The sequence below is a fragment of the Spermophilus citellus genome (assembly GCF_964194105.1).
Source record: "Spermophilus citellus genome assembly, chromosome: X".
Classification (NCBI taxonomy): Eukaryota; Metazoa; Chordata; class Mammalia; order Rodentia; family Sciuridae; genus Spermophilus; species Spermophilus citellus.
The window spans coordinates 70,331,847-70,354,242 of record NC_138190.1 but is presented as its reverse complement, the minus strand read 5'-3'; the positions used below and the strand labels follow the sequence as shown (position 1 = coordinate 70,354,242).

The 22,396-nt window shown below is 40.9% G+C and overlaps 1 protein-coding gene across 10 annotated transcripts in view; it reads left to right on the top strand.

The window, feature by feature from the left end:
* The window catches only part of DLG3 (discs large MAGUK scaffold protein 3), a gene marked incomplete at its 5' end in the record, with an annotated part of 59,844 nt that overhangs the window by 9,397 nt on the left and 28,051 nt on the right, over window positions 1-22,396 (top strand). For 7 of the 10 annotated variants that reach the window (XM_081278034.1, XM_081278033.1, XM_081278031.1 and 4 more), the window contains 4 exons: window positions 97-241; window positions 982-1,141; window positions 2,716-2,872; window positions 3,262-3,364. In XM_081278034.1, coding sequence (XP_081134160.1) covers window positions 97-241; window positions 982-1,141; window positions 2,716-2,872; window positions 3,262-3,364 — 565 coding nt within the window. Of the gene's footprint in view, window positions 1-96; window positions 242-981; window positions 1,142-1,361; window positions 1,829-2,715; window positions 2,873-3,261; window positions 3,365-4,009; window positions 4,303-22,396 lie in introns of those variants that run through there. The other 3 variants (XM_081278036.1, XM_081278035.1, XM_081278028.1) reach the window with 2 other exon arrangements.

Here is a 22,396-nt window from a genome sequence, read left to right as displayed (position 1 = left end):
CACACCATTGAATTTCATTGCAAGGGCACCCCTCCGGAGCCTAGAGAGAGGCCTTCCTTTCTCCCAATTCCCAGGCTAAGGCTTCTCCCTTTCTAGGTGAACAACACCAATCTACAGGATGTGAGGCACGAGGAAGCTGTGGCCTCACTGAAGAATACATCTGACATGGTCTATCTGAAAGTGGCTAAGCCAGGCAGTCTCCACCTCAACGACATGTACGCTCCCCCTGACTACGCCAGCAGTACGTACTCTCTGGCTCCTGTCCCTGGCCTCAGGCTGTGCTCCTGGGTTTGGGGAGGGGAAGTTGTTTGTGTCCCTGTGAAGAGAGGAAGTGGGGGGGCTGGGATTGTGGCTCAGCGGTAGAATGCTCGCCTAGCATGTGTGAGGCCCTGGGTTTGATCCTCAGCACCACATTAAAAGTAAACAAATAAAATAAAGATATTGTGTCCAACGACAACTAAAAAAATATTTTTTTAAAAAAGAGGAAGTGCAGGAGATAGTGCTCAGAACTGAGTCCAGATCCCAGCTCTATCCCTTGGAGCTGGGTGCCCTTGGACAAGTCCTTTTCACCTGTCTTTACTTTCCTCTTTGGCAAAAAGCTAATGATATATGTGCTGCCTTCCTCATAGGACTGGTGCAAGGATCAAATGAGATCATGGAGGAGAAAGCCCTTGGAAAACTGTATTAGGCTACAGAGATGTGAGGGATTATTATTAGTCACACCTCTAGTCAGGCCTTTCTTTGTAGACTGCCTTGACTTCAGCTCTTTCTAAGAGTTACAGGAGTGAGCCCAGGATTTAGAAAGGGACTGCGGAGGAGGAACCCTAGGGGGTGGATGGCCAAGGGAGGGGGGTGCCTAAGGAATCAGCATCTCTTCCTAGAGACCTGAGAAGGGGTGTGAGGGAAATTCCTTGGAAGGGGGTTGGGGTAGGTACCTGCCTGGAACAATCCTGAACTTTTCTCTCCCTTTCTTGACCCCAGCTTTTACCGCCTTGGCTGACAACCACATAAGCCATAATTCCAGCCTGGGTTATCTCGGGGCGGTGGAGAGCAAGGTCAGCTACCCGGCTCCTCCTCAGGTCCCCCCCACTCGCTACTCTCCTATCCCCAGGCACATGCTGGCCGAGGAGGACTTCACCAGGTAAGACCCTCGCCCCATTCATCTGGCCCATGGAGGGGGGAGGAGAGGAATCATTTCTGGCCTGCGACAGGCCCTCATTGCCCCTAGCTGTGACATCTTGGCAGGGGGCCTCTCTCTGACCTAGAGAGGAACAGAGGTGGCTGCAAAGACAAGTTCTACCATCAGGGGGAGCGCCGACCGAGTGGCCCCGATCCGAAAGTGCAGATAAAGGGTAGGGTGGAGCGTTTAGGGGCTGAGGAGGTGGGGGCTGCGGGTTTTCCTGCCTTGAGATAGTTTGCACCCCCGCCCCCCCTGTGCTCCAGCCACTCCAAATTATTGAAGAAAGCAGTTCAGCCAGTGGGGTTGGCGGGATTTTGAGAGGCCAGCAGGCCCGGTGGCCTCACGGGGAACGGCCCCGCCCCACCGTGGCGGCGGCGGCTGAGCCCCGCGGTGGAACTGGTCTGGCCAGCCGGGATTCCGGGGGACAGGTTTGCGGGGTGGGGCCTGGTAGGCTGCTGGGCAGACTGCGGTGGAGCCGGAAGGGTAGGCAGACAGGGGGAGAGCCAGAGGAGCCATGGAGAGGGCCCGCAAGTTCTCAGGCTCCGGCTTGGCCCTGGGCTTGGGCTCGGCCTCAGCTTCGGCCTGGAGGAGGGCTTCGCAGAGGTGGGCCTGGCCGCTCCGCTCCCTGCGGCCTGGAGGGGATGCCAGGTAGGAGTGGAAGGTTGGGAACCAGAGCATCGGGGACTCAGGGAGGGAGCCTCACATTTGAGACTGGGACCGAGAAAGGGGGACCCTCATTTGGGACTCAGGGCTTCTCTGAGGAAAGATGCTTGTAACAAGTGGGCCTGGAAATGTCGTGAGTATCTGTGTGGAAGTTTGCTCTCACCTGATCACACTGTGACCATTTAGAAAGGGGTTCCACGGATATGATTAGTTTTAGTCACATTTTTCATGTGCTTATCCCCTTTCTTCATGATCCCTAAGCATCATTTGAGAACCTGGAATTTCTTCATCTCTGTCTCCCACATCACCTATTAGGGGTACCTAGTGGTTTATTAAATATGTTCTTGGGGAAGGTAGGAAGGGTCATGGTTGGTGGGTGGAAATTTGAGATGGCAGAGGGGCAGATGTGAAGTAAGTATGCACATTTTGTGAATGGTAGGTGCAGTCAACTCAGGGTGAGTCCATTGTCCCTGACATGTTCCTCTTCTTGTGGCCCAGGGTCTGTGACAGGGTCCATAGGATAGGAGGCTCTGGGGAGGAAGAGGACTGGTGAGTGGGCTCTGGGATTTGGGTTCTAGAGTTCAGGGTACGGGTTTGTTGACCTGATAGAGAGAGAGCTGTCCATTGGGAAGTTGATGCCAAGGCCTCAAGAACAAGGAGAGAAGAGGAACTGAAACTGGGCATCTGACAACAAAGAGCAGTCAAGCAGGTTTCAGGAGATGAAGGGAGGAACAGGGCATCATACATATAGACCTAAGTCCTTACTCCCTACAGCATGTATGGGTCCTTTTCCAGGCTGGCCCTGACAGGGACAACAGTTCCTATCTCCTTTTGTCCTGACCTCCATTGTGTCTCCATTCCTTTCCCACCAGAGAGCCCCGCAAGATCATCCTACACAAAGGCTCTACAGGCCTAGGTTTCAACATCGTAGGAGGAGAGGATGGAGAAGGCATTTTTGTCTCCTTCATCCTGGCAGGAGGCCCAGCCGACCTGAGTGGGGAGCTGCGCAGGGGAGACCGGATCTTATCGGTGAGACAAAGGCGAGGTGGGAGGATGGGAGCTGTGCCAGTCTGAAAGGGAGGAGGGGAGACCTTGCTTCCTTAAAGAATGCTTCTTGAGATGAGGCAAGAGCTAAGAACTAGAGAAAACATACATTGTCTTTATAGATATCCTTAGTGAGGGACAGGGGACCAAGAACAGACTTATCCTTAAGGAGGAAATGAATATATCTTGGATCTTAACCCTGATTGGCATTAGACTCCTACAAAGATAATTATTGCACTACAGATGTTGTGTCCTTCAGGTTTCATTTAGGGGGCAAAGATGGAATATTGAGAAAGACATTTCCTTCTAACTGGTAGGACAGAGGACTTCCTTTCTTGCTTTTGGAGTGGCTCATGACTCTTCTCTTTGGTCAGGTAAATGGAGTGAACCTGAGGAATGCAACTCATGAGCAGGCTGCAGCTGCTCTGAAACGGGCTGGCCAGTCAGTCACCATTGTGGCCCAGTACAGACCTGAAGGTAGGAGAAGGGAAGGTGGGAAGAGATGCTTTGGCTGGGGAGTTTGCACTTATGCTAATTATTGGTGGTACAGAGCCACTTGACCAGGTCCCTGCTATCCTAGTGCAGTAATTTCTTTGTCTCTCCTTTTCCTTCTGGACTGGGGTTGGTTGGGGCGGCTTTGAAGGCTGTGCTCAGACCCTACTGATGAGGGATGCAGTGCAGCAGAAGGCCAGTAGTGGGCAGCAGCCTACAGGTTGAAGCACAGAGATTAGGGCAACTGGAAAAATGGGAGGGGAGGCGGAGAACTCAGAGGTGAAGACAGGGAACTGTGTGCCCTGTAACAGAAGAGCAGCTCTGGATTAGAAGGCCCACAGGGAGAAAGAATTTCCATCTCTTAAGGGGTCTTGAGCCAAACTTCTCTGACTCCACCCCCTCCCCTCACCTAGAAGGCCGGTAAACATGCTGAAAGGGGATACTGCGCCCTTGGGGTAGGGCGTCGGGAGTCCACCACCTCTTGCTTTGGGGATGCGTGCCTTCTTTGTATTCTCAGCAAGTAGTGCCCTGGTTGGGGTGAATGGGCGGGGCCAGTTATACAAATAAAAGCGTTTGATTGGCTGAGGCCAGAAGAGGCCCAGGTGCTGGTGCCGAGGTGAGCTGCGAGAAGGCGCGCCCTATCCTTCAGGCCGGCGGGATGACCATTGGCCGGCCGTGCTCGGCCTCCAGGCGCACGCCCCGCCCCCTGACCCAGGCGGAGGGCGGCGGGCGCCCCTCCTTCTCCCCCTTGCGCGCCTCAGGCGTCTCCTCCTCCTTCTTCCCCTCCCCCTCCTTCTCCCTCTTTCTCTCTCCCCTCCTCCCGCGCGCCCCGCTTTGTGTCCGTGGTCTCCCGCGCGGGACGGAGGGACTGGCTGGAGCTGGTTCTTTCTCAGCACTAGACCTGGACTCCGACCCGGCGCCAGGTGAGGTGGGGCGGACGGGGGTCAGGCCCCCTCACAGTCCTCCCCCAGCCTCTCTACGGTTCTATTCTCAGTCTCTTTTCCAACACTTCGTCCCCAACTCTGCCTTCTTCCCCGAATACTTTCACCGCGGGCCCCCAGCCCCCTTCTGAGCACCTCCTGAGGGTCCGTCCCTCTCTGGCCCCAGGCAGCACTGCGCGGTGTTGCTCTGTCCACTGGGTCCTGTCTGGCCTTCACCTCTTTGCCATCACCTCTCTTCACCCATGAACTGTGCCCCCCTCGCACCCCAGAGCCTCAGTGTCTGCATCCTCCTTCCTGCTGGCTGCTGCGCCCTCTTTCCCTGAGGAATTTTCTAAACCTTCCCCTTCCCCCACACACATTTCACCTAACCTCGGGGAACACCAGCGATTGGGTTGGTATTCTAGTGCCCCCTTCCTTTTGTTAGTAAAGGTTTCATTCCGTCCCGACTCTTTCGCCTCCCCTTCCCTTTGTAAGCCTGGCCTTTGTCCCTTAGAGGTACAGCGCCTGGGCTCCTTGGACACCTAGGCCCTGTGATCTGGTTAGTAACATGAAGGAGGGGACCTATCTCTGGCAGGTGCTCTAGTTCTGTGAGGAGAAGGGGAGAGACAGACAGTGGGAGCCCGGGGACAAAGTTGAGAGGGCTTGAAAGTGTCCACCTTTGTCCTTTCCGCCCCCTCCCCCACGCTGGTTCAGTGCCCCCAGGGCCTGAAGGGAAAAAAAGAGAGAGCCTGCTACCTTTTGCGTGACTTCTTGGATTGGGACACAGACGAGTAGGGAGGTAACTACCAGGAGAGCTTGTTGGTCTGAGGTAGTGGGAAAGAGGGATGCAAATGGACACTTTGAGTCATTTCTCTCCATGTTTGGCATTCAGCTTACTGACAAGGATCACACCTTAGGGTTATTGTTTTCATCATTTATGCGTGTGCTGTTTGCTTCTCAGTAGAGAGCTAACCCTAACCGTTGGATTTTTATTAGTAACTAATATTTATCCATTACATGCCCCCAACTTAGACAACTTAGTTTCTGCAAAGGAAATGGTTTCTCTTGCATAGTTCTCTCTCTCTCTCTCTCTCTCTCTCTCTCTCTCTCTGTGTGTGTGTGTGTGTGTGTGTAGGAGAAATTGATGTTTCTTTCACTTTTACTCTCTGATGTTGGGCACATGGAAACAATACTGTGAATTTGTTTGGTGGTGATATGTTGGAAACTGGTGACTACATGTTTCTGTGACTTGTTGGGGAAATGCAACTGGTTTGTATAAAAAGCTGTAAATTATCCAGGGTAGAGGGATTCCTGTGGTGTTCATTTGCTCTCTGAGCATATTTCTGAGAGTTGAGGTTGAGGTGCTGTCTTGTGTCAGGTCTTTCTACCACTTGATACATAGGGCCTTTTTTTCCTCTTAGGATTTTAGTTGAATCACTGCTAACCCAATCTTATTTCTTTCTTTGGTTTGCCAAATTCAACAGGGATCTGGCATTTAAAAGCTTTTTTTCTTTTTTTTTTATTTGAAAATGGACCCTCAGAGACAGGTCTAGAGGGACTATCAAGCATTTGCTCTGAATTTTCTTTGATAAAGTGCTTGTTTTTAAAAATAAGGACCCCATGTTGATCATTTCATAAATATATTAAATATGGTTCTTTGGAGGATTGCATCATGGTGGGTATTTAAATATTGAATAATCCAAGTGTATGTGTATTGGAAAAAATGGCAGCAACTTTGCATGTTATCAGCCAAGTAAGTGTTCATTGTTTGGATTTTTTCCCACATAGAATGTGAGAGCTGGAAAGGATCATGTGGTCCAACCCCTGATCCTGCAGACTGGAATAAGCACAGGACAGTCGGGATGTGACTTGCCTAAGGTCATGAAGGGGAAGTTGTCCAGGGTCAGCAATTCATTTAATCCTGAAGTCCACCAGTTGGTACATGGTTATAACAACTGAGAGACCCTAAGACCTAGTTCACACTAGAAGAGTAATAGGAAACTATTGGGGAAATAACAGAAGGGAGAGTAGGGAAGCAACAACAGAAAGAAAGATATGTGGAAAAAGGTACTGTGCACTGAGGCAATATTGCCAAACCAGAATAGCCTTTAGCGAGATAAGCTTTAGTGTGAAAGCTTAAAAAATAGGTTTGACTAATTAGAACTGAGTAAGAACATTTTCCTCCCTTTTTAAATGACTTTAGTGAGATTTTAGGTAAATATACTGCACAATTCCCCCAGTTAAATATAAAATTCAGTGATACACAGTTGTGCCTCTGTCACCACAGATAGTTTGAGAACTCTTTCATTACCCTTTTCCTTTTAATACATAAAGAGTGCAAGCACTGGAAGGGTGATAGGTTTAGGACAATTGCTTCCTAGTGTATCTCCTTGGACACTTAGGGGCTGGATGGCAACTTGAGAATGCTCTAAACTTGAGCTTCTCTCATATATCTGGTTTGTTTAATGTGAATTAAAGCCGTAATAAAACATAGGAACTATGTCTTTTTATTTAAACTTTGTATTGTGTCTAGTATGTGTGCTTTACAAGTGTTTTCATGATGAAGTTTTTTAAAATGTTAAAATAGAAAGAGAAGAACAAAATGATAAGGTACCATAGTGAGAGATGACGTTTGATAGTTTCGCTCCTGATTGCTCCAAACTGTTGTGGACACAGCAATCCTACCTATTAGCTAAAAATAGCATGATGTTCTTAGGCATGTATAATCCTGCTTAAAATTCAAATCAAAAATTTAAACAACTGGCTCTTGCTTGGCAAAGGGTTTCTTCCAATCTATTCTAAAATGAAAAAAAAAAACATTTTTCTGTGACTTGTGGAATTGCTCCATCAAGGGAAGGATGGGCTTGGTGTTATTATAACATTTGGAGATCTCCTATATTTCCCCTGTAGTTACTATATGTCAGCCTCTGCTTATATATACTGTGCTGGTATTTTTCTGGAGAGTCTTTTGGTTTTTAGAATAGAACCTGATCTCCAAATCAAGAGGGTGATCCAGAAATTGGTCACTAAGGTAGCTAAACTGGGAAGTGATACTTTGTGACCAGTCTTTTCAATTGCAATATAAATCCAAATAGGGTGGGGGTACACTGAGTGAGAGAGAATTAGAGTTTTTCAGTAACTTATTTTAAGGTGCTGAATAAGCATACTTATACCATGAAAACTGGGAAAGTTAGGGGCTGGGGTTGTGGCTCAGCAGTAGAGTGCCTGCCTTGCACTTGTGAGGCACTGGGTTTGATCCTCAGCACCACATAAAAACAAATAAAAATAAAGATATTGTGTCCATCAACAACTAAAAAAAGTTAAAAAAAGAAAAAACTGGGAAAGTTAGTGATCACTGTTGACAATAACTTGAAAGCATAGAAGGAATATTTTCCCTACAACATTTAAGTAACTATCCCAACTCCCTGTGTTTGAGAATGAAGCACGTAAACATTACTGCTACCCTATCAGCATGATCTCTCTTGAGAGCCCAGAGGTGAAAAGGCAAAAAATATTCTGAAACTTATACCATCATTGTAAAAGAAGGCTAAGATGAGGAAGAAAGAAAATAAACTCCTGGTAACAGCATTTCTACACTGTGAACAACTGGAAGACAAGTTAGTATTGTATTCATCTTTGTGTCCCCAGCACCTTGTCTGGAACCTGGCACATATTTTGTTGAACTGAATTAAGTATCTATGTTCTAGACACTTTTGTAAGCATTCATCTTTAGGTTATCCCTAAAGGATAACCTAAATATGTGCAGGATAGGTGGTATTTTCCCATTTTGCAGATGAGGAAAGTAAGGATGAGAGAGATTGAGTAACTTACTGAGGGTCACATAGTAAGTAAGGGGCAGAATCAAAGTTTGAAGTCAGATTTCCTGAGAACTTTGGATTCAGGATTTTTGCCATTAGGCCAGAGATATCTCCTACTGCAGTGGGAAACTGTGAACCCCTCTCTCTACCGAGATATATTTGGTCACAGCAAAAGATACCACTCTGAGATTTTTCAGGTGCCAGAAGCTGTTGTTAACAAATGGAGTTAAACCAACTCCAAAATCTCAGCTATTCAATCTTGATGGCCACAAACTCCTGACCCAAAGGAAGAAGTAACCTGGGGTAAAGGGGCTTCTGGAGGCCCCAGGGGAGACCCTTTTTCCTGCAGAAGGAAAGTGAATTTAGGAAGATTACCAGGGAATGATACTGTTGGGAAAATCCCAGGAGGAGCAACAAAGTGGGAGTTGGGTTTGCTAGACTTACTAACAAATGTGTGCAGGCTTAAGAATATTAATGCGGTAGATAGGCATTTCTCACTTCTTCAAGTGAAATGGAATTATATTTGTCATTTTTAAGTACTGGAGATGGCACCCAGGGCCTTGGTCATGCTAGGCAAGTGCTGTACCACCGGAGCTATAGTACCCCTGTCATCATTTTTTGTTTCCTTGCAATTCACTTATTTAAAGGTATATATTAATGATCTATAGAATGTTCACAAAGTTGTACAACCCTTGTTGCAACTGATTTTTATAATCTTCACCACCCCTTTATCATCACTCCTCCTAATCTTGGTTCCAGGCAACCACTAATCTGCTGTTTCTATGGATTTGTTTATTCTGAATATTTCATATAAAAGAATCATATAGTATATCATATTTGGGAACTAACTTCCTTCACTTAGCATAATATTGCCAGTTCTTCTGTATTGTAGCATCTACTACAAATATTTGTACCTTTTTATGTGGCTAGAATAAAAAAGACTGACAATAGCAAGCTTTTGAAAATCAAAGTGAGATCCACAGAATAGAGGAAAGGGACCAGAAGATAGGGGGAAGCATAATATTCTATTATATATATTTATCACATTTTGTTTATCAATAGATGGACAGTAGGGTTGTTTCCACTTTTTGGCTATTTCAAATAATGGCTCTATGAACATTGATGTGCCATTTTTTGCATGACATATGTTTACATTTCTCTTGGATATATATCCCTAAAGGTAGAATTGCTGGATCATATGGTCATTCTATGTTTAACTTTTAGAAAAATGGCTTGGCTACTTTCCAAGGTGGCACAATTTCACATTCACACCAGCAGTGAGTTAGGGTTCCAATTTTCACATCTTCCCCAAAGCTTGTTATTGTCAGTCTTTTTGATTCTAGCCATCTGGTGGGTGTGAAGTAGTATCTCATTGTGGTTTGAATTGCATTTCCCTGATGTCCAGCATCTTTCATATGCTTATTGTTGACATTGGTTTGCTTTACTGGGTCCCCTGATTTGATTCTCATCTCATTTCCAAACTGACTTGAGACTAGAGTAATCCAAACCATGTTATTACTGAGGTGATTAGAAGGAACCAGGAAGATGACTATCTCTCACTCATATCACTCAGTAGGCTGGAAGGGTTTAAGGCTTGTCTGTAGATAATTTTAGCTAGGAATGCTGACCTGATGGAAATGATAAGGCCCAGGATTTTGGGAACCAGCTTATTGAAATGTAATTCACATACCATACAGTGAATACCCATTTAAAGTGTATAGTTCAACAGTTTTTAGAATTTTCAGAGATGTGCAACTATACCACAATTGACTTTAGAACATTTTCTTTTTTTGTAGCAAAACAAAAAAAAAAAATCATTCAGATAGTAAAGACTCTAAATAACTTCATGTTAATCAGTCATTATTTATTACTTGTTGGTTACAATTTTCAGAACTTTTTTCTCTCCACATTTTTATAGTTGTACATAATGGTGGCATTATTATTGCATGCACACAATATAACAATATAATTTGGCTAATATTCCTCCCCAGTACTTCTTCCTTTCCTAGCCTCCCCCTATCTTCTGGTCCCTTTCCTCTATTCTGTGGATCTCACTTTGATTTTCATGAGATACTCCCCCCCACCAACTTTAGAAATTTTCATCATTCCAAAAGGAAGCCTTTTCCCCATTACCAGTCACTCCCCATTTTACATCAACTTCTCCCCTTCCCCCAGCCCTAGGAAACTTCTGTTTCCATAAAGTCCTCCCTGTTTTCCAGTTCATATAAATGAAATCAAACAATATGTGACCTTTTGTGTCTGGCTTCTTTTACTTAGTGCAGTGTTCTCAAGGTTCACCCATGTTGTAGCATGTATCAGTACTTCAGTCCTTTTAATGGATGAATAATATTCCATTCTGTGGTTATACCACAATTTATCCATTTTTTGTTGATGGATATTTGGGCTATTTTTTACCTTTCAATTATTGTGAACACTGTTGCTATGAATGTTCCTATGTGAATATTTGTGTGAACGTGTCAATTCTTTTGGATTATTACCTAGGAGTAAAATTGCTGGGTCACAAGGTAACTTAATATTTTTGAGAAACTGCCAGACTTTTTCCAAAGGGTATATAACCTTTTAGGCTCTTCCTGTGTTGTAAACTTAGAAGAAAAAAATGTTAAGCTTTTTTCAAGTTTTGTCCCCTGGAGCTGGATATGTGTTTGTGTTTTGCTTTTCAGTGTTCCATATAGCCCAAGGACATGGTAGTTGGATGAACCTCCTTAGACAGGTGCTTTCTTGTCCTTGCTAGATAATTTGAGTCAAAATCCTAGGATCTTTGGTGTCTGTAAAACATCATTTCTTTCTGATGAAGCAGAATAATATATAGTAATGAGAATTAATTATTTTTTATGTAATTATAGCTTTTTAGAATTTCCCTTTAATTTAATTAAAGTGTTCCTTGTTGAAATCTTTACCCTGATATTGACATTGTTTTGTTTAAAGCTATAGTCTTATATTATACAACAGAGTAATTGTTTTGTTGTTTTAAATAGAGAAGTAGAAGTAGAATAATTTGACCTTACTGTTGTCACTGAAAGTAAAAAAAATACTGTTTTTATACCCATTTTGTGTGTATGGCTTCTAGCTCTGGCTTCTAGTTCTGAATTTATCTTTAAGGTCCTGAATGATTTTACAGACCCAATTTTCTGATATATAAATTGTGGGGACTATGCAAAATGATCTCTACTTTTTTTCTTCTTTTTAAAATTCTATTTTGTTATATATGACAGCAGAATGCATTACAATTCATATTACACATATAGAGCATAATTTTTCATATCTCTGGTTGTATATAAAGTATATTCACACCATTCATATCTTTTTTTAAAAGAGAGAGGGAGAGAGAGAGAGAATTTTAATATTTATTTATTTATTTTTTTTAGTATTTGGTGGTCACAACGTCTTTGTTTGTATGTGGTGCTGAGGATTGAACCCAGGCCGCATGCATACCAGGCGAGCATGCTACCACTTGAGCCACATCCCCAGCCCACCATTCATATCTTGATCTCTAATGTTTTTGTAACTCAAATTCTGTGTCAGATAAGTGGAAGTGAGTTGTGAATTCAGTTTACAAGTTACTGTTTGTACTTTGCCTATTATTTAATTACAGTCTTGAACGAATAATATTGCTTTAGTAAGGGTTTGTCTTCCCTTCTATCCTATGATAAGGCTTTTGTCCTCTTGAAGTGAACTTTTGTTTACTTTTTACTGAATTTATATATTTTTAAAAAGAATAACCCTAGAGACTTTTAAGTTTTTCTATTTGATATGAAGTTAAGTGATAAAACTTTTTTTTTAGACCAAAAGAAGGAAGAAAATTAAGATTTTATATAAATATATACTTAGGGACTTGGAATTTTAAATCTGGGGTTAAATTCCAGAGAAGATTATTAAGAATGTTTTATAAATACTCAGAAAAAGGAGTGGTGAACTCTAGGAACCCCAGTACTGGTTCACCAAGGTCAAACAAGTCAGCCTGACCAAAATAAATTTTCTCAATAGACAAGGTCATAGGCCTATTGATCAAGGAAATAATGGTAGATGTGATGTAGCTACACTCAGCAAGGCATTCTTTGGTCTACTTTTGTCTAAACTATTCAGGTGATCATAGTGCAAATATATTTCTATGAATATGTCTGGAACTGGTTGAATGAGCAGTATGGAAACCAATTAATGAGCCACACTTGCAGGGAAGCTTCTAGTGCAAGTTGTCCTTGCTTTGTCCTTAGACCCATTAATCTGCCTCCCCCACCCCTCTTTTATATTTATTTTCCTGCATATAAAAGTGTCAAATTTGGATATGTAGAAAGTTAGAAAATACAGAAAAATATAAAGTAAACACATTTCAGCATCTATAGAAGTACCTCCAGAGATAACCAGTTGCATGTGTGTGTTACATTTGCGTATTTCCCTCCAAATTCTTTTTAAGAATGTGATTTTTGTATTGAAGTAATTTTATATTTCTTCCATTAACTTATATCATGAATATTTTCCTAGGCCATTATATATTCTTTGAAAAAAATGGTTTTTAGTACTTAAATAATATTCCATCATATAAAAAGATTATCAGCAAAATAATAATATTATGTATGTGCCATAATTTGAGTAACCATTACCTTATTGGTGGATGTGGACTTTTAGTTTTTTCCCAATGTTTTGAGCCTGTACAAAACATTTAGATGTATATCCATGTACAAGGTTATTATGAATCTATGATTATTTCTTCAGGATCAATTCCTTTAAATGGCATTATTGGGTCAAAATGTATGAACATAGTCAGATATGGTGGCATGTGTCCTAAATCCCAGTTACACGGCAGACTGAGGCCAGAGGATGGCAAGTTTTAGGCCAGCCTTAGCAATTTAAGGAGACCCTGTCTCAAAATAAGTATTTTTAAAACGGGGCTTGGGATGTCCACTCAGTGGTAAAATGTTTCACTCCCCAGGACCAAAAAAAGAGCATGTTTAAGGCTTTTGATGTATTTTTGCCTATTTGGCCTCCACCTCAACTGGCAGTGTAAGGATGTTTCTTTTAATATCCTCAATAACCTGGAATATTTTTAAAGACAACCTCTGCTAATTTGATAGGTAAATGTTGTTATTTAATTTAAATTTTTATTTGTAATTTCTTTTGTTAATAATAGAATTGAACATTTGTATATGTGTGTATATGTTTATTGTTTTTTTTGTTTGTTTTGGTGTATTTCTTGTTCATATTCTTTTTCTATTTCCCTATTGGGTTGTGTTCATTCATTCTTATTGATATATAGAAACTTCAGTACAGTTTAAATACTAATTCTTTGTCAGATATAAAAACTTATCACTTTGGGGCTGGGGATGTGGCTCAAGCGGTAGCGCGCTCGTCTGGCATGCGTGGGGCCCGGGTTCGATCCTCAGCACCACGTACAAACAATGATGTTGTGTCCGCCGAGAACTAAAAAATAATAATAAAAAAAAGACTTACCACTTTGAAGTTTGCTTTTTTTCTTTTTTTTTTTTTTTTTTTGGCTTTTATTTATTTTTTATTTTTTTGGTGCTGGACATTGAACCCAGGGCCTTGTGCATACTAGGCAAGAACTCTCTTTTGCTTTATTTTATATTTTTTTTAAGAGAGAGGGGGGAGAGAGAGAGAGAGAAAGAAAGAGAGAGAAAATTTTTTAATATTTATTTTTTAGTTCTCGGCGGACACAACATCTTTGTGGGTATGTGGTGCTGAGGATTGAACCCGGGCCGCACGCATGCCAGGCGAGCGCGCTACCGCTTGAGCCACATCCCCAGCCCCAACTTTATTTTATCTTGATATAAAGATATATCTTATGTTTTTATGTAGTCAGATCTCTCAGTGTTTTTGTATGTTTTGCTTCTGCTCATGTTCATAGGTTTAGTAGAGCCTTCCCTGCTGGAAAGCAAATAAATAATCACCTATGTTTTATTCTAGTTAATGTTTTGTTTTATATTTAAAATCTTAACCTGCCTGGGATTTATTTATAATGTAAGGTAGAGTATTCACTTAATTAACTTAATTTCTGCTCCAAATGTTAATGAATTTATTAAGTACATTTTATTAAATAATCCATCATTTCCTTTTAGACACATGCACAATTTGGATTTGGAGTTTCTTATTCTGTTCTGTAATATTTTACTCTGGGAGATTATCCATTACTAAAAAATGACCACATGTTTTGACAACTATAAACAAGAGGAGTCTTTCTCTAGGTTCCTTTTTCTAGGTTCCTTCTACAGAAACTTGACCTAAAGGAGATTCAATTGATACTTTAATAAAGATTGTCAGAGTTTGTGATCCTGTGGGAGTGACTACTGTGAAGAACATTTGAATCAAGACTCTTTAGTGACCTGTCAAAACAGAAAATAGTTACATTAGCTCAAAATTGCAAGCTTTATCACAAGATGTGTATATTTTGGTCACTGTGTTGGAGTATTGCTGTTAAGTGAACAAGATTGTTCTAAACTAGCATATTTACCACTTTGGGAGTAGGGAAAAGGTGTAATTTAGCCTTCGTGCTCATGTTGCCTGGATGAGGTGTTTTACCTCGGGATGGTCTTTACATGTACTTTGGCTTATGCATTAAAGGAGTCAAAAGCTTTGTCAATCTTTCATTTGAATATGCCACATGAAATTCCTTTGAAAGAGAGAAAAGACCCTATTTGAAGCTTTTACCCTGATCTGCTGGGTGAAATGAAGAGAGAAGGACCGATTAGAAGCCCCTGTGAATGCTTTTTCTTAGCTCCGTGTGAGATCAAGGCATTTTTCATTCCACTCATTTCAGATCAGGTGGCTTAATGTAATGAAATCTTTATATAGTATGGCACTTTTGCCCAATAGCTAGTTCTTCCTGCATCCTCACTAAGCTCTTTGGAGACAGAAACAACCAGTCAGTAGAAATAAACAAGAATTTCTTATGGTGTGCTGATGTAGCATGTCTTGTTTTCTGTTTTATTCCTAATATACTTCGGAAACATGGCTAAGGGTGTATACGAATGAGGAAGCACATTGTGACAGTGCAGGGACCAGAACCAGAACAATGACACCCCAGGCTTCTTTTCATGGTTAGTTATAGTTCTGAGCCATTGTTCTAAAAGTAGAGCTGAAATTATTATTCTCTCACAATATTTGCCTATATTAAGGCCATTTACCACTTTTCTGCCCTCTCATCTAGCCTTGGGAATTTTTTTGTAACTTATGCTTATTGATTTGCTATTTTTTTTGGCCCAAAGAGTTAAGGATTATTTGAAGATATGAAGATTTCCTTCTCCTAGATTATAATAAGCAAGTTAAATTGAAGAGTCCTAGGTTTGATTCCTTTTGGATTTCAATGACTTTGTTATAAAATCATAGTTGTTATAATTAGAAGGGACTTTAAATTTTTCCTAGTTTTAGAAGTATCAGATTTATAAATAGTGGATCCATAATTAGAAACTAATTCAAGTAATAGGCTTCTATAAAACAGAAGATTGTCATTCCTAGAAATGTGCTATTTGGCAATTCTTACTACTCCATACTAACAGGTATCCTGATGGACTTATTTTACTTTCACCTCCATCCATTTTGTTGAAAGACATGAGCCATAATGTTGGGACAGACTCTTATAATTCAGACACATCCTGAGGGTTTATACTATAAAGGCAACTACAGCAATCTAAAACAATCCATACTCATGAAAATCTGTGACTCTCTTCTGAGGTTGTAACTTTATTTCCACCAGGGTTCTGCAATTTTTCACAACTGATGATTCCTTTAGGCCTCAGGGCAGCTCAGCAATGGCAAATGAGGGCTGTGTGAGTTTGAGATCTGAACGTCTGCACTTCCATAAGAATGGATGAGCTTTTTGGGGAACTGTTGATTTATTTTGAGTGTATAGCCAACCAAAACACAAGCTATTATTCAGCCCTGTCTTTCCTACTCAGTATTTGTGTGGGGCTTCAAGGTCGGGGAGTTATAGTTTTCTATTTTACTTTATTTTTGTTTGCATTTTCTGATTGTTCCTGTCATAGTCTGTGTGTCTGAAGTCTGTCATCCAGTTGTCTTCCCAGCATCTTGTCATTTCCAAATTTGATAGGCACGGCTTTTTTTCTATTTTGTAGCTTTTCCTTTTTATATCTTCATTCAAATCATTAGTATTCTACACTGTATGCAGAATAAATGCCCTCTGTTGCTGCCATTTGTTTCTTGTCTGTATATTTTCCTGTCTTTAATAGGATGAAATAAACTTATAGTATAGGTTGAGAAGCCTATAGAAGTATAGTTGAGAAACTGAGCATCTTTCAGCTTTTCCAAATTAATGACAATTGTCATTTTTTATTCTTTTTTTTCCCCTCTTTTTGCAGTGCTGGGTATGGAAACCTAGGGCCTTGCACGTAATAGGCAAATGCTCTCTACCACTAGCTTCGCCCCCAGACTTTCTTTTTATTTTATTTTAATGAAACCATTAAACTGCCCAGTCTGGCCTTGAACTTGTGATTCTCCTGCATCAGCCTCCTTGAGTCACTGGGATTATAGGCATGTGCCAACATGCTTGGCTTATTTTTAAAAGCAGATTCTTGGGAGATGGATTCGCAGGCTTGATTATATGTTCAGTTTGTATTGTTGGACATTGTAGTTTCAGTACCGTTTGGTGCATTATTTGGCTGTTAACTGTATCTTGAAACCTCTGAATTCATCTGTGCTTTGCAGAAGTGGTATGTGGTTTTGTAGCATGTTTTGGTGGGTAGAAGGAGAAAGTGTGTAGTCTTTTTTTCTCATATTTGCTTCTGAGGTGCCAGAATTTAAGAATTACACAGTCCACATTTGCCCTCTCAGATCTTTGTACAGAGTTATCACATTAAATAAAAGATGATCTACTCAACAAGGGTGCAGTTCACCACACTAAACTTTGAGAAGGAAACAAAAACCACATCAAGGAGCTTGTAGCTTAGTAAAGGAAATGACATCATAAATTCTGGGCATTAGATTTTAAAAGGACAAGGGAGTGAAAGGTCTGGAAACCATATTCAATGAAAAATTGTTAAGAAAGTAACAACATTTAACCTGAACAAGAGATGGCTATTTTTGAGGACATAGTGGCCCTTCTTCATTATGGCTGATGTTATCCTACCTTTCCTGGGAGACCAGGAAAACAGTCAGAATTTGCCTTTGATCCTATCTCATGCTATGTCCAATCAGATGCCAAATTTTTATCTCTTCTAGCTCCAACATGTTTCTTGATTGTTATCCTTTCTTTCTATTCTCTTTGCCCCATACTTTGAAATTGTTGTCTGAACTAATAGAATTGCTTCCTGGTCTCTGTCACCTCTTCTTCTGTGCTCTCATCTATATTATACTCCCAAAATAATTATTTTAATTGTATCACTTTCTGATTTAAACACTTAATAGTTTTTTCCCTTAGCCTAGTAATGAAAGCCCTATCTCAAGCTCTTATAATCCAGTTCCCAGCCTGTCTTTGCTCCCTATCTCCTTTTCTCATTCCACCTTCTACTCAATTTCATCCAGTTGTCTGAGAGCTGACTATAGGTTTTTTCCACTTCTTCAACCTTCTTTAAACTATTCCTTCATGCTGTTGAGAGCCCATCATGTTTTATGCTATTTTAAACACCCAAATTAGGATCAGCTGGCAGAAGACATGGCCATCAACCCAAGAATTTTTTCTTGAATAGTATTCTTTCTTTTCTTTTCTTTTTTTAAACTGGGGATTGAACCCAATGGCACTTTACCACTAAACTACTACATCCCTAGTCCTTTTTATTTTTTGTTTTAAGACAAGGTCTCACTAAGTTGCTGAGTATCACACTAAGTTACAGAGGCCTGTTTCCAACTTGGAATCTACCTGCACCAACCTCCCAAATTGCTGGGACTAGAGGTGTGTGCCACTGCACCCAGCAATCTTGAATAGCATTCTATAATACTAAAGAATTAGAGAGCTTCCCATTATTGGATGTGTTTGAGCAGAGGCTGGAGAGTTATCTAGTTTGATTGTTGTAAAAACAGGGGCTATATATATCAGATACCTTGGGGAATATAGAAAAATTGAAGTGTCCTCTTTTGTCAGGAAACTTAAATTCTACATGTGATACCACGTATTTACTCCCCCCCACAAGAGCCAATGTCACACACACACACACACACACACACACACACACACACCCTTGATCACATTGTTCCTTTCCTTAAACATTTTAAAAAACATTTTATTTTTTAATTGTAGATGGACACACTACCTTTATTTAGTATTTTTTATGTGGTGCTGGGGATTGAACCCAGTGCCTCATGTGTGCTACACAAATGCTCTACCACTAAGCCACAACCCCAGTCCCTTAAAAATTTTTAATGTCTTCTTCCCAGTACCCTTAGGATAAAGGCAAATATCCTTACCATATTCCATAAGGCCTTGCATGATCTGCCCCTGCCTAACTGTTTTTCATACATTTTGTACCCTCACATAAGTTCCTTCTGTTTGGGATACTTTCTTCAACAACACAGTCCTTTCCTCTGGACTTAGCTTAAAGGTCACTTCCTCAGGGAAATCTTGGTGAACTCTGCTCCCTCACACATTAAGTTAGGTCAGCCTGTTAGGTTCTCAGTGTTTTCTTCATAGCAGTTATCACAATTGTGATTAAATAGTTTGTAATTGCAATTGGTAGAGAAAGGTTTTATTACCATTGTATTCCCAGAAGATAGCACAGAGCCCGACAAACAGTAGACACTCAGTAAATAATTGACTAAGTAAGTGAATGGATAAAATTTCTAGGATGAAGAAAGAAAGATGTTGAAGGACATGAAGAATGTTTCGTGTTAGGCAGTGGAGAAAATTCCAGAAAAAAAAAAGAAAGAAAATTCCAGAAGCAGGGAAAACAGATGGGAGCATATTGTGTTCAAGGGTTCTAGGCAGACTAGTGCAAAAGAGGACCTGTGTGATGAGAGATGGGATAAATAGATAGACAAAAATATTGGAGAATGGTTATAGCAGTCCTTGAAAGTTTAGTTGAAATATTACAGTGAAATTCTTTAGTTGCTGTTGAGTTATTATATAGATATCTGGACGTGGTGTGAGGCTTGGCAGTTTTAGGAAGCCTGTTCAAATAAGCTAAGCTGCTTTGAAGTTTGGAAACTAGGGGCACTAGAACAGTTAAAGCAATATAGCAATGGTCCAGAGGGGGGAAAACGCCATAATGTGACCTAAATCAAGGCAAAGAATAGTGGGGGCAGAGATAAAGTTGTCAAGATGTTGGATAGGATGTGTACCTGTAGTCCCAGCTTCTCATGGGAGAATGGCTTGAGCCCCCAGGAGTTGGAGACTGGCCTGGGTAACATAACGAGGTGCTGTCTCTTAAGAGAAATAAACAAAATAGGCAAAATCAACAGTAAGTAATGACAAAGATAGGTTGAAGAAGCAATTAGGAAGAAGAAATAGCAAAACTCAAGGAAACATACTGGTTGTGCACAGGGGAAAGAGAGGGTGTCACTTGTAGTAATGGGGAATTTGGGCATAAGGAAGAAAAATTTGGTTTTCAGGTAGAGGAGATGCAAAGTTGTTATGTATATAGGTAGGTAGTCATAGTGGGTAGCTGAAACTATGAGTTAATAATCAAGGGGGCTGGGGCTAGGGCTCAGCAGTAGCACACTTGCCTGGCATGTGTGAGGCACTGGGTTTGATTCTCAGCACCACATATAAATAAATAAATAAAAGAAAGATCTATCAACAATAAAAAAAAAAAAAAGAATCAAGTACCTGGAAAATGGAGAAGAAGGAGACCTTCGGACTGAGGCTTAACCTGGGACCATTGGCAACTCCACTTAACATAAGGACAGTCTTCTCCATTATTGTGCAGAGAGAACATTTTAGCTCCCCTTTGTCCATTCTAGAATAAAATCTTGGCCTTACATTTGCATAATAAAAAGGCTTATTAAAGTGTTTCCCCTAACAAAGGTAAATTCTACCCACAAAAGTAAATTCTGTTGCCACTTCTTCAGAGACCAAAAATCTCCTGGAAGTGTTAAAATAGCAGTTTATCCTTACCTGTAGTCCCAAAAAGTGTCAGAATGACTTTAGAATGTTACGGGTTCATTTGGTAGTAAATTTTAACTTTTTTTTTTTTTTTTTTTTTTATGGAGTAAGGGCAGGGAATTAAATCCAGGGCCTTGTGTGTGTGTTGGGATAATGCTCTACCACTGAACCATACTCTAGTCCCCCATTTTTTGGCAGTGCTGGAGATTAAACCCAGGGCCTCATACATGCTAGGCAGGTACTCTGCCACTGGGCTATATCCCCAGCCCATTTTAAAAACTTTTTTTGAGGTAGGGTCTTGCTAAGTTAGCAAGACTAGCTTCAAATTTGCAATCCTCCTGCCTTAGCCTCCCTAGTAGCTGAGATTACAGGTGGGCACCATGCCTGGCATCCAGAATTTTTGTGTGCATGTAGTTTGTCTTTGAAGTTTTACTTGTACAAATTTATGCTATAGACATGCTCACACAATGCTCCAGTGCAGTGTTGATTGTAGTACTAAAAATTGTAAACAATTTAAATATACATCAATCATGATATGATTGAATAAATTAATCTACCCATTATATGGAATGTTATGCAGCCAATAAGATTGAGGTCTTGTCTGTCTCTATGCACTGCTATGGATTGGGTTCCATGACATATGAATGAGAAAAATGTGTGTAAATCTATATGTGAGTTGTGAATGTATGTATATAAACAATATATGCATGGAAATTAGCCTGGAAGGATACATACTAAAAATACTAACAGTAGATACTTCTGGGTAGTAGGATGGGGAAATGATAAGGAAATGTCTAGGAAAAAAGTTAGTTCTTTTATTTTTAAAGTCAGGAATTGGGGATATAGCTCAGGGGTGGAATGCTTGCCTAGCATGCCAGAGGCTCTGGGTTCCATCCTCAACAAGACACACACACACACACACACACACACACACACTCTTAAATTGTTTGTTAGTTTTATAATTGAAAAGAAATGTAAACTCATCACCTTTCTTTGCAGACACATTAGACAGTGGGCTCTTTAGCACTTTGCTTTCCCACGGGATTTGCAATTTTGTTGCCAAATTCTGCTTTTGAGGTCTTTCCAACCCTCTTGTCCTTCCTTCCTTTGGAGGCAGTCTGCAGGATTCTTTCCTTGTTTCTCTGAACTAGCACAATTAAACTCAATATTGTAAGTTAACACCAGCAGTTTCAAACTTTCTTGTGTATTAGAATCACATCAATACTCATTTAATGCAGGTTCCTGGGCCCTGCTCATTAGATCCTGATTCAGTGTGTCAGGAGTGGGGTCTAAAATTTTGATCTTTTTTTTTTTAGCTGTCAACAGGCCTTTATTTAATTTATTTATATGTGGTGCTGAGAATCAAACCCAGTGCCTCACACATGCTAGGCAAGTGCTCTGCCACTGAGCCACAATCCCAGCCTGAATTTTGATCTTTTTTAAGTTTTTATTTATTTGGTTCCTGGGATTGAACCCAGGAGGCACAGAATTTTGCTTAGTTGCTGAGGCTGGCTTTAAACTGTGGTCCTTCTGCCTCAGGCTCCTAAGTTACTGGGGTTACAGGTGTGTGCTGCTGCACCCAGAAGAAATCTTGATCAAACTCTCTTTTGATGCTGACTTCTGGTTGTGTTCCCTCCACCTCCTTTCTCTTTCTGTGATTAGTAGCTGGTAAAAAGTAATTAGGCAGGAGAGGATGACTCATTGTGGATATCTTTGTGGGTCACAAATGGTTTGGTTCCTCTGAATAGGAAAAAATGAATAAAGTACAAATTCATAGATGAGATTTTAGTAATAATCCTTGATTCTTTAAAGCAGCCTATTTGAAGGGTTCCCTCTGGGTTAGGGGCTGGTCAGGTGGGCTTCCTACACAGTGACTTCCACCTAATAGATGCCCTTCAGTGATAGCTATGCTAGTGGAGGGGAAGGAAGAACCTCCCTCCGCAAGTTGTGAAGTCTTGGTTTTCAAATGATTTTTTAGGTGAAGCTTTTGTCCTGGGAAACTGGTATACTGTAAATATGAGATACTGTCTTATGAAACCTCCATGGTTTTTTTTTTTTTTTTTGTCTGTTGTTGTTAGAACAAATTTTTCCTTTGTTGTATGGGCATTCTGTTAACCAGATGCCCATTGTGGGTTATTAACATCTCAAAGGGGTGTTTAACAAATGTAAACCTCAGTTGCTCCTAGCAGTTAACAAAAGTAAATGGGTGTATTTCTTTTTTTTTTTAAAGAGAGAGTGAGAGAAGAGAGGGGGAGAG